Source organism: Colletotrichum spaethianum (genome assembly GCF_022836535.1).
Source record: "Colletotrichum spaethianum MAFF 239500 DNA, contig06, whole genome shotgun sequence".
Taxonomy (NCBI): domain Eukaryota; kingdom Fungi; phylum Ascomycota; class Sordariomycetes; order Glomerellales; family Glomerellaceae; genus Colletotrichum; species Colletotrichum spaethianum.
The window spans coordinates 1,415,089-1,428,125 of record NW_026054776.1 but is presented as its reverse complement, the minus strand read 5'-3'; the positions used below and the strand labels follow the sequence as shown (position 1 = coordinate 1,428,125).

Here is a 13,037-nt window from a genome sequence, read left to right as displayed (position 1 = left end):
TGTTATCTTCCCTCCTGTGTCCAATCTCGACCGGGTTCGTCCTTCGTCGCCGTTTTCGTCGTCGCTGCTTGGGGGAAGGGGAGGTTTGCGCGGGTGGTTCGATCTGGGTGGGTAAATCTACAGCTACCCATTCTCTCTCTCTCTCTCACTCTCGCTGGCTCGCAAATGTGACCCGTGCTTTCGGACGGAGCTTGCCAATTGAGACTTTCTGCCAGAGCACATGCTTCACCGCCTTCCTGCTGCGAAGACATTTTGTACGTCTCAACACCCGACAATATATTCGGAACGAACAAACTTCAGTTAGCAAAGTTTTCGAAACAATGGTAGGCACACCCTTTTGGAGTTTCCCGCAGACTTTGTGGATGGGAGTCCTACGGACCCTTGAAGCCAGAAGCATATGTATGTTAAACGCCCATGTGAATTGATGTTTTGTTATGGTTGGAAGACAGCACTACATCGCTGAGGCTAATTGACCTTGATACCCTCGCTGGACTAGACGTCTTTCTTATCCTCCTCACCATCAACCTCCGGGGTAGCCCGGTGCAGCTCCATGCTCTCCTTGTTGTCCTTGCCCTTCTTTTTCATGGAAAACTTGTTACTCCAATTAGTCATTCTGCTTTCCTTAGTCTCCTTGGACTTGGACGGCCCGAGAGACGGGCTGCTCGTGACGCTCTCATAGCTTCGACCCAGCAGACCTTCCTCGCCGTAATCGTCTATGTCGCCGAAGCTGGATCGGTCGGCTGACAAGTTCTTGTCCGAGTTGGTGGTGCTTCCTGGCCCTTTCTTAAATAGACCAGAGTCTTTGCTTAGCCGAGATGACAGACTGAATTTGCTGGAGCTTCCTTTCCTGAAGAGCTTGCGGTAGGCGTTTTCTTGGTCTTTAGTGTTGGAGTCAGACAGCGTGCTTGACACGGCCCTATCAAGCGTCAAGGACTCTCGGGACTCGGTGACAGATGCCTGGGTATGGACAGAGAAAGCGTCGCGGGACTTCCTCGAGTCTGTCGGAGACGCATCATAGCCTTGCGGCAGGTCCAGGCTTGGCGTAGCGGACTCCCTGGTCTTGCCTTTCTCCTTTGCCTCCTTGTCTTTGGCTTTGTCCTTGGCTTTGTCCTTTGACTTTGATTTATCCTTCTCTTTACCCGAGTCGTTTTCCTTGTCTTTACTGCGGAATAACCCACCGATCCCACCGATGGAAAAGGTCGGTGCCGCGGGATTGAGACGTTGGCTCAACAATGATTTCGAGTCGGAATTCTGCTTACTAGCCGGCGGTCTGCTGCCAATGACTCCGACCTGGCTAGGCGAGACCTGCGGATCGTTCAACGCTTCGTGATCCAGGATTTCGTCCTCGGCCGAGGCTAGCGTTGTCTTTAAAGCCGCTGGAGAGCCATGAATAGAGGGCCGTCTCGATGGAGTCCGCGAAGGCCACGGACCGTCAGGAGACCACATGCGATTCCTATCACCAGGGTGGTTCCAGATAGAGCCGCTGTCAGTTGAAGGACGGGGCAAGTCTGCCGAAGCCATGGAAGCCGGCCTGGGGCTACTAGGATCTCTGTCTGCGAAAGAACCATTCCATAGCATCAAACGACGGGCCGAGGAGAACATGCTTCGTCCAAGGTGTGACGCACTGCTCTCGAGCATCTCGGGTCCTGCTGAGTTCCTGTCTGGCCCTAAGGAGGAGAAGCTAGTTCTACGTCGAATCGTTCCGTCGGGATCGTCGGTCTGTCGAGGGAAGGACTGGCTCTGGCCGTGCTTCAGACTGCCCAACATTGGCCCGCCGTCATCGACAGCTTTAGCGCCCTTGCCTCTCTGGAATGACGAGAGCAAGCTCGTGAATCGATGTGCTGCTGGTGATGGCTGTCCGCCGGGAGAAGAGGTAACGTCATTGAGCGATGCGTGGTCGGCATCGTCCGGCGCTAATTGTGGAAATGCGGTCTTGTGCGAAGAACCGAGAGGACTTGAGTGAGCACTGTTTGACTGTTTGGATGATTGTGGCGACTGGGCGTCATATTCATCATCCGGTATGAAGGGACTTCTTCGAGAGAATGAATCGGGGCTTGCAGAGTCGTCATCGCCCAAGATACCGGACGGTAACAAAGCTGCTGCTGTCGGACTGAGTGGGGCATTGCCGGTGAGAGCTCTAAACTCTGCATCCGAAAACTGATCGGCGCCGAAACTGTCGCCTCCAGAGATGTCCAGGAAATGCGAGAACCCAGAGCGGTTACCAAAACTAATTGAAGGCTCGAAGGGGGAATCGGAAGCGGGGAAAGGTCCTGTTGGAGATGAGATGGCGGCGTTGAGCGAATTTCCGGTACGGCTCCTGCGTTTGACCTGCATGGAAGCGTTCTGTTCGAAGTCGACGCCGGAGGAGTTTGCTTGGTTATAAAGCTGGAGACTCTGTTGGTTCTGGGCGTATACCTGAGCATGTAAAACGTGGATATGGCCTTCGAGTTGCTGGGCTTTTCGATTCTCCATGATGAGTTGGCTCTGGAGTTCCCTTCGCTTCATTTCGAAGTCCCTCTTCATCTTCCGGTCGTCCTCTCGCCAAGTGTCGTCTTCCTCCCCGCCCGGGAGCTTTCTCCTAGCATCTTCAAGCTCCTTGAGCTGTTCCTTCTTTTCTTTGTATTCGACCTCGAGTTGCGAATACTCTTCCTGCAACGCAGAGTTGTCTTCGTCCAAGTGCTTAATCTTGAGGTCGCGATCCTGTTCCAAGCTTTCCTTCTCAGAGGCAAAGCCCTTACGCGTCTTGCGCATATTCTCGATTTCGGCAGTCCACTTGTCCACATTATCACTGATCTTCTTGCGCTTGTCTTGCTTTTCCTTGAGCAGATTCTCCTTCCTCGCCTTATCCTTTGTGGCTTGGCGCATCTGCTCATAGGTAGCCTTAACTTTTTGGCGCAGCTGCGCTGTGTTGTCGTCCTTCTCCTTTTGCATCTTTTTCTTCTCCTCCTTCTCTTTCTTGAGCCGTTCTTCGAGCTGTTTGAATTCGCTTTCTTCGGAGGCGTGTAGGGATGCTGTCTCGTCGATCTCCTTCCTCGTCCTCTCTAATGCATCAGCCAGGTCCTTTAGCGAAGCCTCAGGCTGGTCGCCCCCAAAATCCTTGATGGACGGCTGCTCTTGGCTCGCTATGGACGGAGAATGCCTGCGATTGACAGTGTTGCGTCTCTGACCAGAGGGCCCGTCCCGCGCAGCAGCGGACCCGCCCTCAAGGGATGGAGCCGCCTCTATGGTCGGGACCTGACTGCGGCTGCCATTGTCCTCGACACACGGAAACTGTCCCGACTTCGGATCTTGATCTTGGAAACTGTCGGGGAGCCTGGAGTTGCCCAGCTCCGGCCGTCCGTCGGATCGATAGGTACGCAGCCGTATGACCTGGCTACCGGCTTGAAAATTGTTCGGTCCGACAGCGATGACACGGATGTTGTAGCAGTGGTTGGGCCTCAGACCTGTAACGGTGATTGCCGTCTCTTCCTGCCTCGACTCGCCAACTGTGAAGGATTGTCAGAAATGCTGCCCATGATCACCAACGAAGCGGGCGTAGACTGACCATTGACGCCATTTACCTGGATCAGGAACTTCTGCACGGGTCGGTTGTGCGAAGGGCGCGTCCAGTTCAGAGTCGCGGCGTCGGGTCGAATGCCGGCCAGGGATACATCTGGGGCCTCGGGAACGTCCACGCCAAGGATACTAATGAGGTCGGTCGTCGGCTTCCAGAGGGTCTGCCAGGCGCGATGAAGCAGCCTAGAGCAGGTTAGAAAGAAAGGGAAAAAAAGGTTACGTAGGTCGCGTGTGCCGAGCAAGGCCGCAGTGGCACGGCAGCCAACTGGAGGGCGCGGGGAAGAGGTCGCGTGGGCGAAACTCACCAAACGACTGCGGCGAGCGTCACCAGCATGCTGGCGTGCCGCACGAGCAGCTCATCCAGACTCCAATAGCGAATACCCTCTCGGGTGTAGTGAACAGACCAGGCGAGGCAGAGCGAGGCGTAGAGAGGAGCGACAACCCAGAAGGTTGCGAGGGTAGCGGCGAGGAGGACGAATTTCTGGAAGCGGCTGTTTGGTCGCTTAAGCCACCAGGCGACGAGGGAGCTGATGAGGAGGATTTTCATGAACAGGGTCCATAACATCGCCGCGTCGAGCTCTCGAGTCGGAAAAAAGGAAGGTAGGGAAAGCGGAAGGGTAGGGGAGAAGCGAAGGAGGAGACCGTTCGCTAGTCCTCTCAAGGGCGGTCTGGTGGGAGAGAACAGAAGTCGGTCAAGGAAGGAATAAAAAGGATGGAAGAAAATCTCGGCAGTTGTGTTGTCTGCGGCGGCGATTTCGACAACCATTACACTGACTAGGAAAGGGCCAGGAGGTGGACTTTTTGGAACCAAGAGCCACTGTGACTGCGACTGTAAAACTGCCCGAGTCTACTGCGTATGCTGGCGTATGTATCCGTAATGCGTGCACCAAATGCGATTAGTTGCACCCTGTCCGCCAATGTCCTTGCACCGTGTATCGCGGCTAGCGCCCTGCACAGTGTGGGAGCGGGTGATCGGGGCGGAGTGGGACGTGGAATGCCTGACACGCCGCATGGCAGCGGCCAGCTAGGGGGAGCTGGAGCAGGATTGCCTGCTTGCCTTGGGGGAGAGGGAGGGGCGGTAAGGCAGGCAGTGCCGGCCACCTCCTGAAGGGAAGGGGGGGAGGGGCATTGGATGATGGGCACGAGATGCCTCTGCTGCTCAGATGACGGCTTTCTGGTTGGATGCTTATCTGTAGTCGGATTTTTTGGACTGGAGGAAGGAAGATGGGATTGGAGATCTGGGAGGGATGCATGAGAGGGTCCTGGCTGTTTATGTTTGTTCCGTTGTGTCTTTTTAGGCTCGTAGCATTTGCATGAGAAGCGAAGGTTACTTGTCGCCAGCAGACACCTTGCAAGCTTCATGTGTACGGCCAGGCTTATGCTGTATTCTAGTCTAGGTAGCTAAGGCACGGAAAAGAGCCCACAAGACTGTTGAACTGAACATGTGCCGGACTTGCAGCTTCCAAACTGCCACCGAAAAGTAGGCAGGTAGTCTACACCGAGTGCTCCTGTTGGCATTGCGTTCGTTCCGGAGTTTCCAGCGAGTGTGTTGAAAAAAGAAGAAACATTGCGGCAAGTAACTCGTCATAATCAGAGGTTAAAACCTGAGCACGATACCTCTTTCCTGCGAAACGTAGGTACCAAAGTCCCACCATGTCCGCTGCGCTATGTGTTTTGAGGCTGAAGACCTCCCCCCGTTTCACTCACTTGTCTTCGCCTTGTCTTGACTTGGCGACTCCAGCTGTCTGGTTGGCCTGTCCACTTCGATCCCGTCATCCTCATTTTAAGGATTCTGACATGCAACACGGGACTCAAATCAGTTCCTGGCGCTTCCCGCATCGGACAATCAACGCTACGCCGCACAGCCCCAACAACCACGTCCGAAGTGGCTGCCGTACCATGGCAAAGATCACCACATCCCACAATGTTCATTACGCGAGCCCAGGATTTAGCTCGACCGTCCTCGATGCTTCTTCTCGTATCCGGAGAAGAGTCCCATGTACCCTTCCTGTAGGATGCAGGCCCCAAAGACGCCTCCGGGCCATGTGCAGAGGTGGCTGGCTGCTGAGGATCCCCTGAAAACGAATTGGAGTGAGGGGCATGCAGCTGAAAGCAACCTATCATCCCCTGAAGGCGTCTTGTGGCCCTGCAATGAGGGGCTCCATACCGCCTGAAAGCGATACCAGGCCCGACTTGTCCAATCGATCACTGATCTGACCTGACAACCGGCGGGGGCCTTGACAGCCCACCCACCGAGCAGCTCCCACTTTGGCCTATATTTGGACCATTGAGGGGTCCTTGGCGGGGACTACAAGTAAGGTAAGCTCTCCAGCTGACGACCTCATCTGTTTACTTCCACTCCGCCTTCTGCTTTTCCTGTTCTTTCACTCCAGATTCCCGTTGACCATCCCCAGCTTCGACTGACTTGATAGAAGGTACAACCTGCCGAGATACCCAACACGCACATCATGGAAGCCATCAAGTCTGCTCTCAACATTGGCTCCAGCAAGCCCGCTGCGACCGAACCCTCTGCTGAGCAGCTCGCCCAGCTCAAGGAGAAGTACACCAAGGCAGGACAGGACCATGTCTTTACCTTCTACGATGACCTCCCTACCCCCGAGAAGGCCACCCTCTTCCAGCAGCTGTCGGGCTTCGACCCCGAGCATATCAATAAGATCACCGACCGCGCCCTGAACCCTCCCAAGACCGACGATGCCTCCACCCAGTCTGGCCTCGAGCCGTTGCCCGAGTCTGCCACCGCTAGTATCCTCGACTCGAAGCCCGAAGATATTGAGAAGTGGTACCAGTCGGGTCTCGATCTGATCGGACAGAACAAGGTGGCCGTTGTGCTGATGGCAGGCGGTCAGGGAACCAGACTGGGCAGCTCCGCACCAAAGGGCTGCTATGATATTGGCCTTCCCAGCCACAAGTCGCTCTTCCAGATCCAGGCCGAGCGTATTCGCAAGGTCCAGGAGCTTGCGGCCAAGAAGGCCGGCACCAGCAGCGCTATCGTCCCTTGGTACGTCATGACATCTGGCCCCACCCGCGGCCCCACGGAGAAGTACTTCGAGGAGAACAACTACTTCGGTCTTGACAAGGCCAACGTCTTCATCTTCGAGCAGGGTGTGCTGCCCTGTATCTCTAACGACGGCAAGATTCTGCTCGAGTCCAAGAGCAAGGTCGCTGTTGCTCCTGATGGAAACGGAGGCATCTACCAGGCGCTCGTCGTCTCGGACGTCATGGGCGACATGCGCAAGAGGGGCATCGAGCACATCCACGCCTACTGCGTCGACAACTGCCTCGTCAAGGTCGCCGATCCCGTTTTCATCGGCTTTTCTGCCTCCAAGAACGTCGATATTACTACCAAGGTCGTTCGCAAGCGCAACGCTACCGAGTCTGTCGGTCTGATATTGCTCAAGAACGGCAAGCCCGACGTTGTCGAGTACTCCGAGATTGACAAGGAGACGGCCGAAGCCCAGGATTCCAAGCAGCCCGGCGTCCTCAAGTTCCGCGCCGCTAACATTGTCAACCACTACTACTCCTTCCGCTTCCTCGAGAGCATTCCCCAATGGGCGCACAAGCTGCCCCATCACATTGCGCGCAAGAAGATCCCCTTCGCCGATCTCAAGTCTGGCGAGACTGTCAAGCCCGAAAAGCCCAACGGCATCAAGCTGGAGCAGTTCGTCTTTGACGTCTTCCCCATGTTGGAGCTCAACAAGTTTGCTTGCATGGAGGTGAAGCGTGAAGACGAGTTCTCGCCGCTCAAGAACGCCCGCGGCACGGGCGAGGATGACCCCGACACCAGCAAGCGCGACATCATGCTCCAGGGCAAGCGCTGGCTCGAGGCTGCCGGTGCCACCGTCACCGGCGAGACCACCGAGGTTGGCGTCGAGGTTTCGCCCCTCTTCAGCTACGTAAGTCTTCCATTCTTGTCAGTCTTGGTATTGCAGATGCTAACAGATGATATAGGGCGGCGAGGGATTGGAAAAGTTCAGCGGCAAGGAGGTCAAGGCCCCTGCCGTTCTGGAGATTGAGTAATTGTACAAAGCTTAATGACATGGGACGATGGGCGTTTGATACAGAACAATGAATTTTGAGATTACCATCTGGGTTGATGGGTACAGTGATGGAAAGCAAGCCTTGAAGCTTCGAAACGTCAAGACCTACCTATACACAAAAAGTGTTGATTCCATTGCCGACTCTATCACATGTGAAGAAATGGCATAGCATCCAAAAGCGGTCCTTGGTTTAATTAGAGGTGTGGGTGCTTATCGAGTTACGGCTTGTAACAATCGGTTGGCGAGCTGGGCCCAGAGAGTTTGCTTGTTTGGTACAACTCGAAGAGACTGGGGGAAAGTCGTTTCACAACCCAAAGACACAGGCGCAAAACTACCGAGTTGCTTGGGTCGCCTCAGGTAAGCAAGACTTTCCCCAGGGAAGGCGAGGTTGAGTATCATGGCCATTCCATTGTTTTCGCACAAAGTGCCGGCTCTGATGCATAAGATAACAAACATGCACCCTGTCCCCCCCTCTCCAGGAGGAACCTGCATGTCGGAGGTGCGACACCTGCAGACCGGAAGACTATATTTCTATCAGAGCCGTTGCCAAGCACTGCGAACCCGATCCCAGGGGCATCTGGATTTTGGCTCGTCGCCGAGGCTGGGTAGGCCCTGTAAAGAGGCGACCTCGTGATTGCACACTGTGCCTGGACAGGCCGGGTCAGTGTTTTGGTCCAACTTGGGATTGGACGAACATGGCAGCCAGGGCCAACTGCAGCTCTTGCTCGCCTCCATTAATTCTTTTCTCGCAACTCACTCCTATTCCCTGTGGAGCCTTCACAAGAGGACGCGAAGAACAAGAACGAAAGAAAGAGGAGAAGGGAGAGGAAAAAAAGAATTGGGCCCTTCTTCAGCATGGATTGTGATTCATGCGCCCACCTGCGCAGGTGACCTCGGCCCCTCGGCCGTTGCAGGCAGGCAAATCCAGTTTTGCTGGCGACGAACGACGAACGGAGACAAGTGCCCGGTGCGGACGATACGCCAGAACAAGAATTGGCAGACGCAATGATGCCTACCTAGTAGCCAGTCGGGGTTTCCGTGACAGAAAGGGCAGGGGACATGAGTTTTTCGTTATTGTTATTTTATAACTCACGTCCGGACTGTCGCTAGATCTGTTGCAAGGCTCTTGATAGACGGGAGTTGACGATGGGCGATGGAGGGGTAAAGGTTTGGCAATGACATCAGCACTAAGAAGACGTTTGGCCAGGAGCCTTTTTTTCTTCTTTTTTTCGCGGGGGAAAATAGGAGAGACGACAAAGGGCGGCAGGGCTGCAACAGTAGTCATGAGGTGTCACGAGTACCTTCAGAGACGCGGACCGAGTCAGCCGACTGGCCCGGTTTAGGTGAAGATCGAGTGTGGGATGTCGTATTCATCATGTGCAGAATACACCCCTTGATCTTGATCGCAACGCGCAACACAATTAAAGAAGGCTGGGTCAGAGAGAACTGGGGAGAGGTTCAGTTGAGTTGAGTTGAGTGGAGGAGGGATCTGATTTTGGGACGAAATACGACAATATGACAACAGGCCCTTGGCTTTTGGTTGGCGTCCGTCTGGGCCCCCGAGGCTGAACCCAATGGATGTGTGGAAATTCCAAAGGCACCAAAAGGCACGGACTATGCTTGAGGGAGCAAACAAGGAACTAGGCCAAAGCCAGAGAAGAAAAAGGCCCAAAAAGTAAATTATATGTATGAAATTTTTTAGCATTCCGACGCTCCTCGGGCATTGAGCGTCGCCTTGCAGGAGAACATTCCTTACTAGAGCCTCGGCCGACGGCCTAGCGCCATGCAAAGTCCACCAGGGGCCTTTTCCTCGTGCCACGGATGCCAGGCCAGCTCAGCACCTTTGGACGGACCATGCCTCCCCCTAATGTCGGCATTGGCCCTTCTAGTGCGGTTTCTCGTCTTGCCGTTATGGGCGGCCGGTCCAGTAAGAACGGGCAGGGCGTCTGCATGGTCCCCTCCTAAGGCGGCCCAGGGGGGTTTTCATTGAGGGCGATCCCCCCCGAGCAATGATTTTTTTTTTTTTTGCTGGGGCGGAGACAAATGTCCACCTTCACATGATCCGCGGCAGCGCTAGGTAAGGCAAAGGCGGAAAAGGACAGCCTTGGCCCGCCTACAAGTACCTAGCTTGTTGGGCTGGCGGTCGACCAACAAGCAGGGGTGTCCGCCTGTGATGCTCTGCTTACCCCCCTGTCCTGTCCGCGCCAGGTCCTTCAGGTGCTACTTCCCGCCCGTACCTCACTCCCACCATGCTGTGCCTCCTTGGTTCCATCGCCCATGACCACCGCCCGCCGCCGCCGCCGCCGCCGCCGTTCCTCTTTGCTGGTCGTCTTCCCAGAGAGGATTCAGCTTCGTCATCTTTGCACCATCCACCGTCTCCCATCCGCTCCCCGAAGCACCACGCACCGCGCACATATGTACCAAGGAGAAGGTTGCCCAAAAGAACCTTTCGGCCGTTTCTTTTCCCTCTTCTTTTCCATCCCGACCCCGACCCCGCGAACCCCAAACTTAATCGTGATTCAGTGTATCTATTCTTTCCCGACTTTTACATCATCCATTTCCCGCTCGTGATTCTCTCTCAGCTTTGAGCTCTCGACTCGGCACATCTCACGAACTACACACCTTACTGCACTGCTTGTCCTGCTCCCTTGCTCAGCACGCGCCTCTCCAACTCACTCAGCTTCTCTCGACTCGCTCACTCACCCTCGCAAATTCCCACCACCCCTCCCGCTCCCACCCTCGTACCCTGCATCCCAATAATAATTACATACGACGTTCCCCAACAATTACACTTTGCCTCCGCACTTGTCACGGCACAGCTCAACTCCAGCTCCCCGACTACCGGCCTTTCTTAGGTTCGAGGAGTCGCAGCATCATCTCGCCCTGGGAAGCCCTCCGCTGTCGTTTCTGTTCCTACTACCCGGCTCTCCCCTCTTGAAGACTCCCACGCCCTAACCCGTCACAAACGACGGAGCTTCTTGGTCACCATGCAATACGTACGAAACCTCAGCGCGTCCGTCTCCTCGACATGGAACTCCATAAACCCGGCCACTCTCAGTGGCGCCATCGATGTCATTGTCGTTGAGCAGGAAGACGGCACCCTCGCCTGCTCGCCGTTCCACGTACGCTTTGGCAAGTTCTCGCTCCTTCGGCCCTACGAGAAGAAGGTCGAGTTCAAGGTCAACGGCGTCAAGCAGGACTACTCCATGAAGCTTGGCGAGGAGGGCGAGGCCTTCTTCGTCTTCGAGACCAGTGATACCATTCCGAGGGATCTGCAAACCTCCCCGCTCGTCTCCCCGGCGTCTAGTCCTCCCTTGAATCCAGAGAACCCTTCCTCACCCGGTCTCGGTGAACCAGAGCTACTAGACCTGGACTCTGAGTCCGCGAAACCTCGTCGTCCGCCCCCCTCAGTCATCCACAGCGCGACCTTTGCAACCCATGGTGTGTTTCCTTCCCGGCCCTCGGAAGCCTTACTTTGAGTCAACAACAGCTAACCATCGCAGGCCTCAACACTCCTCTCTCAACCTCGCCGGACCTCTCCCACTCACGATTAAGATCAGAAGACTGGGGCTCGGCCACCCATCGCCCCTACAGCGACGATGTGATTCGCAAGTCGGCCCGCACGAGCGAACGGGCTTACGGTGAAGACTTGGCCGAATTCGACATGTCCGAGAGATCGCAGAGTCCCCCTCCCATTGCGCCAAAGGAAGCGCTTGAACGGGCGCTCATGCTTTCCAAGGAGCTCTCGGCCAACAACATTCCCAGCCACGTTACAGAAAGCGGCGATCTGATGTTGGACATGACCGGTTTCAAGAGCAACGAGGAGGATGTCTTCCGCGCCGAGATCCTTGCTCGAAAGATTCTGTCCGAGGAGCTCGAGGGCCCCTACGATATTGGTTCACTTTTCGGCATGGACGAGCATGGAAACATCTGGATCTACAGCAGCGAGGAGGCCAAGGAGGCGGCCAAGAAGAAGACGATGGAGGCGGGCTACCGCCCTAATCCCGTCATTGCGGCGGATGCTGCATCAGACCCTGGCTACCAAAGCGACGGCAGCGATGTGACAACCACTGCGCCCTCGCCGATTCACAGGCGGACCGAGTCGGACGCTGGAGCTTCTGGCCTGCAAACCCCTCCCAGCACTCCTCCTCAGTCGACAGCCGGAGACCCGAACCTGAACTACGCCAAGACGCTGCGACTGACCAGTGACCAACTGAAAGCCTTGTGTTTGAAGGCTGGAGAGAACACAATGAGTTTCACCGTCAACAGGGCGACGTGCCAGGCCAACATGTACTTGTGGAAACATGAGACCCCCGTCGTTATCTCGGACATTGACGGCACTATCACCAAGTCGGATGCCCTAGGCCACGTTCTCAACATGATTGGCCGTGATTGGACGCACGCTGGTGTAGCCAAACTTTACAGCGATATCGTCGCAAACGGGTACAACATCATGTACCTAACCAGTCGATCAGTGGGGCAGTCTGACACCACCCGGGCGTACTTGGCTGGCATTCAGCAAGGGCAATATCGGCTGCCGCGAGGACCTACAATTCTGTCTCCGGACAGAACCATGGCCGCGCTTCGTCGTGAGGTGTACCTCAGAAAACCTCATGTTTTCAAGATGGCCACCCTCCGCGACATCCGCCATTTGTACGGACCGGACCGGACACCTTTCTACGCCGGATTCGGAAACCGTCTGACGGACCAGATTTCGTACAGGACAGTAGATGTCCCAAGAAACCGAATCTTCACCATCAACTCCAACGCTGAAGTCTCCCTTGACCTGCTCAGCCTGAATAAGCTCAAGCTGAGTTACATCAACATCAACGAGGTTGTGGACCATTTCTTCCCGCCCGTGAGCACTTTGGTCAAGGGTGGCGGAGAAGAGTACACGGACTTCACGTACTGGAGAGACACTCCACTGGACTTGGACGAATTCTCTGCAAGCGATACAGATGACGATGATGAGCAGGCTGACCTCGAGGAAGACATCGATGACGACGAGGAGATCGGAGACGAGATGGGCCAGAGCTACATTTCGCGAGACTCGGTCGATGACTACGGTGACGAACGTGAGAGCATTCTCAGTGGCAGCATCGATGGCGAGGACCAACTCGCCGCCTCCATCATGGAGGACGAGGACGCCGACGACGAAGACGCCGAAGAGGAAGAGGATGAAGACAAGGACGACGGTGCCGATCTCGATGTGCGAACCCAACGCGAGCGAACTCCTCAGCCCAGCGGCAAGGAAACCAAGTCTTCCGCACCTGCGCAGAGGGTGCTCATGGAAGACGTCGGAGCTGAACTCATTACTGGGGTAAATCATCTCACCCTTGCAAAAGGCGTGCAGAACTAGCGTGCTAAAAAAGGAGGAACAGGCTTCGGTGTACAATCCTAATGCTAAAGCGGGTGCGAACTAAT

General features: G+C 55.4%; 3 protein-coding genes across 3 annotated transcripts; 2 read left to right on the top strand and 1 right to left on the bottom strand.

Moving 5' to 3' along the window:
- Positions 1 to 492: 492 nt before the first annotated feature.
- On the bottom strand, positions 493 to 4,120 carry ColSpa_03398 (uncharacterized protein; the record flags this gene model as incomplete). Its single annotated transcript, XM_049269610.1, has 3 exons — positions 493 to 3,485; positions 3,545 to 3,738; positions 3,861 to 4,120. 3 exons carry the CDS (start codon positions 4,118 to 4,120, stop codon positions 493 to 495), a joined length of 3,447 nt encoding a protein of 1,148 aa, XP_049125567.1.
- A 1,903-nt stretch (positions 4,121 to 6,023) lies between these two features.
- ColSpa_03397 (UDP-N-acetylglucosamine transferase subunit alg14) lies at positions 6,024 to 7,593 on the top strand (the record flags this gene model as incomplete). The annotated part of the gene is made up of 2 exons (XM_049269609.1): positions 6,024 to 7,469; positions 7,525 to 7,593. The coding sequence occupies 2 exons, from the start codon at positions 6,024 to 6,026 to the stop codon at positions 7,591 to 7,593; spliced, it is 1,515 nt and encodes a 504-aa protein (XP_049125566.1).
- A 3,007-nt stretch (positions 7,594 to 10,600) lies between these two features.
- ColSpa_03396 (nuclear elongation and deformation protein 1) lies at positions 10,601 to 12,972 on the top strand (the record flags this gene model as incomplete). The annotated part of the gene is made up of 2 exons (XM_049269608.1): positions 10,601 to 11,054; positions 11,117 to 12,972. The coding sequence occupies 2 exons, from the start codon at positions 10,601 to 10,603 to the stop codon at positions 12,970 to 12,972; spliced, it is 2,310 nt and encodes a 769-aa protein (XP_049125565.1).
- Positions 12,973 to 13,037: the final 65 nt, after the last annotated feature.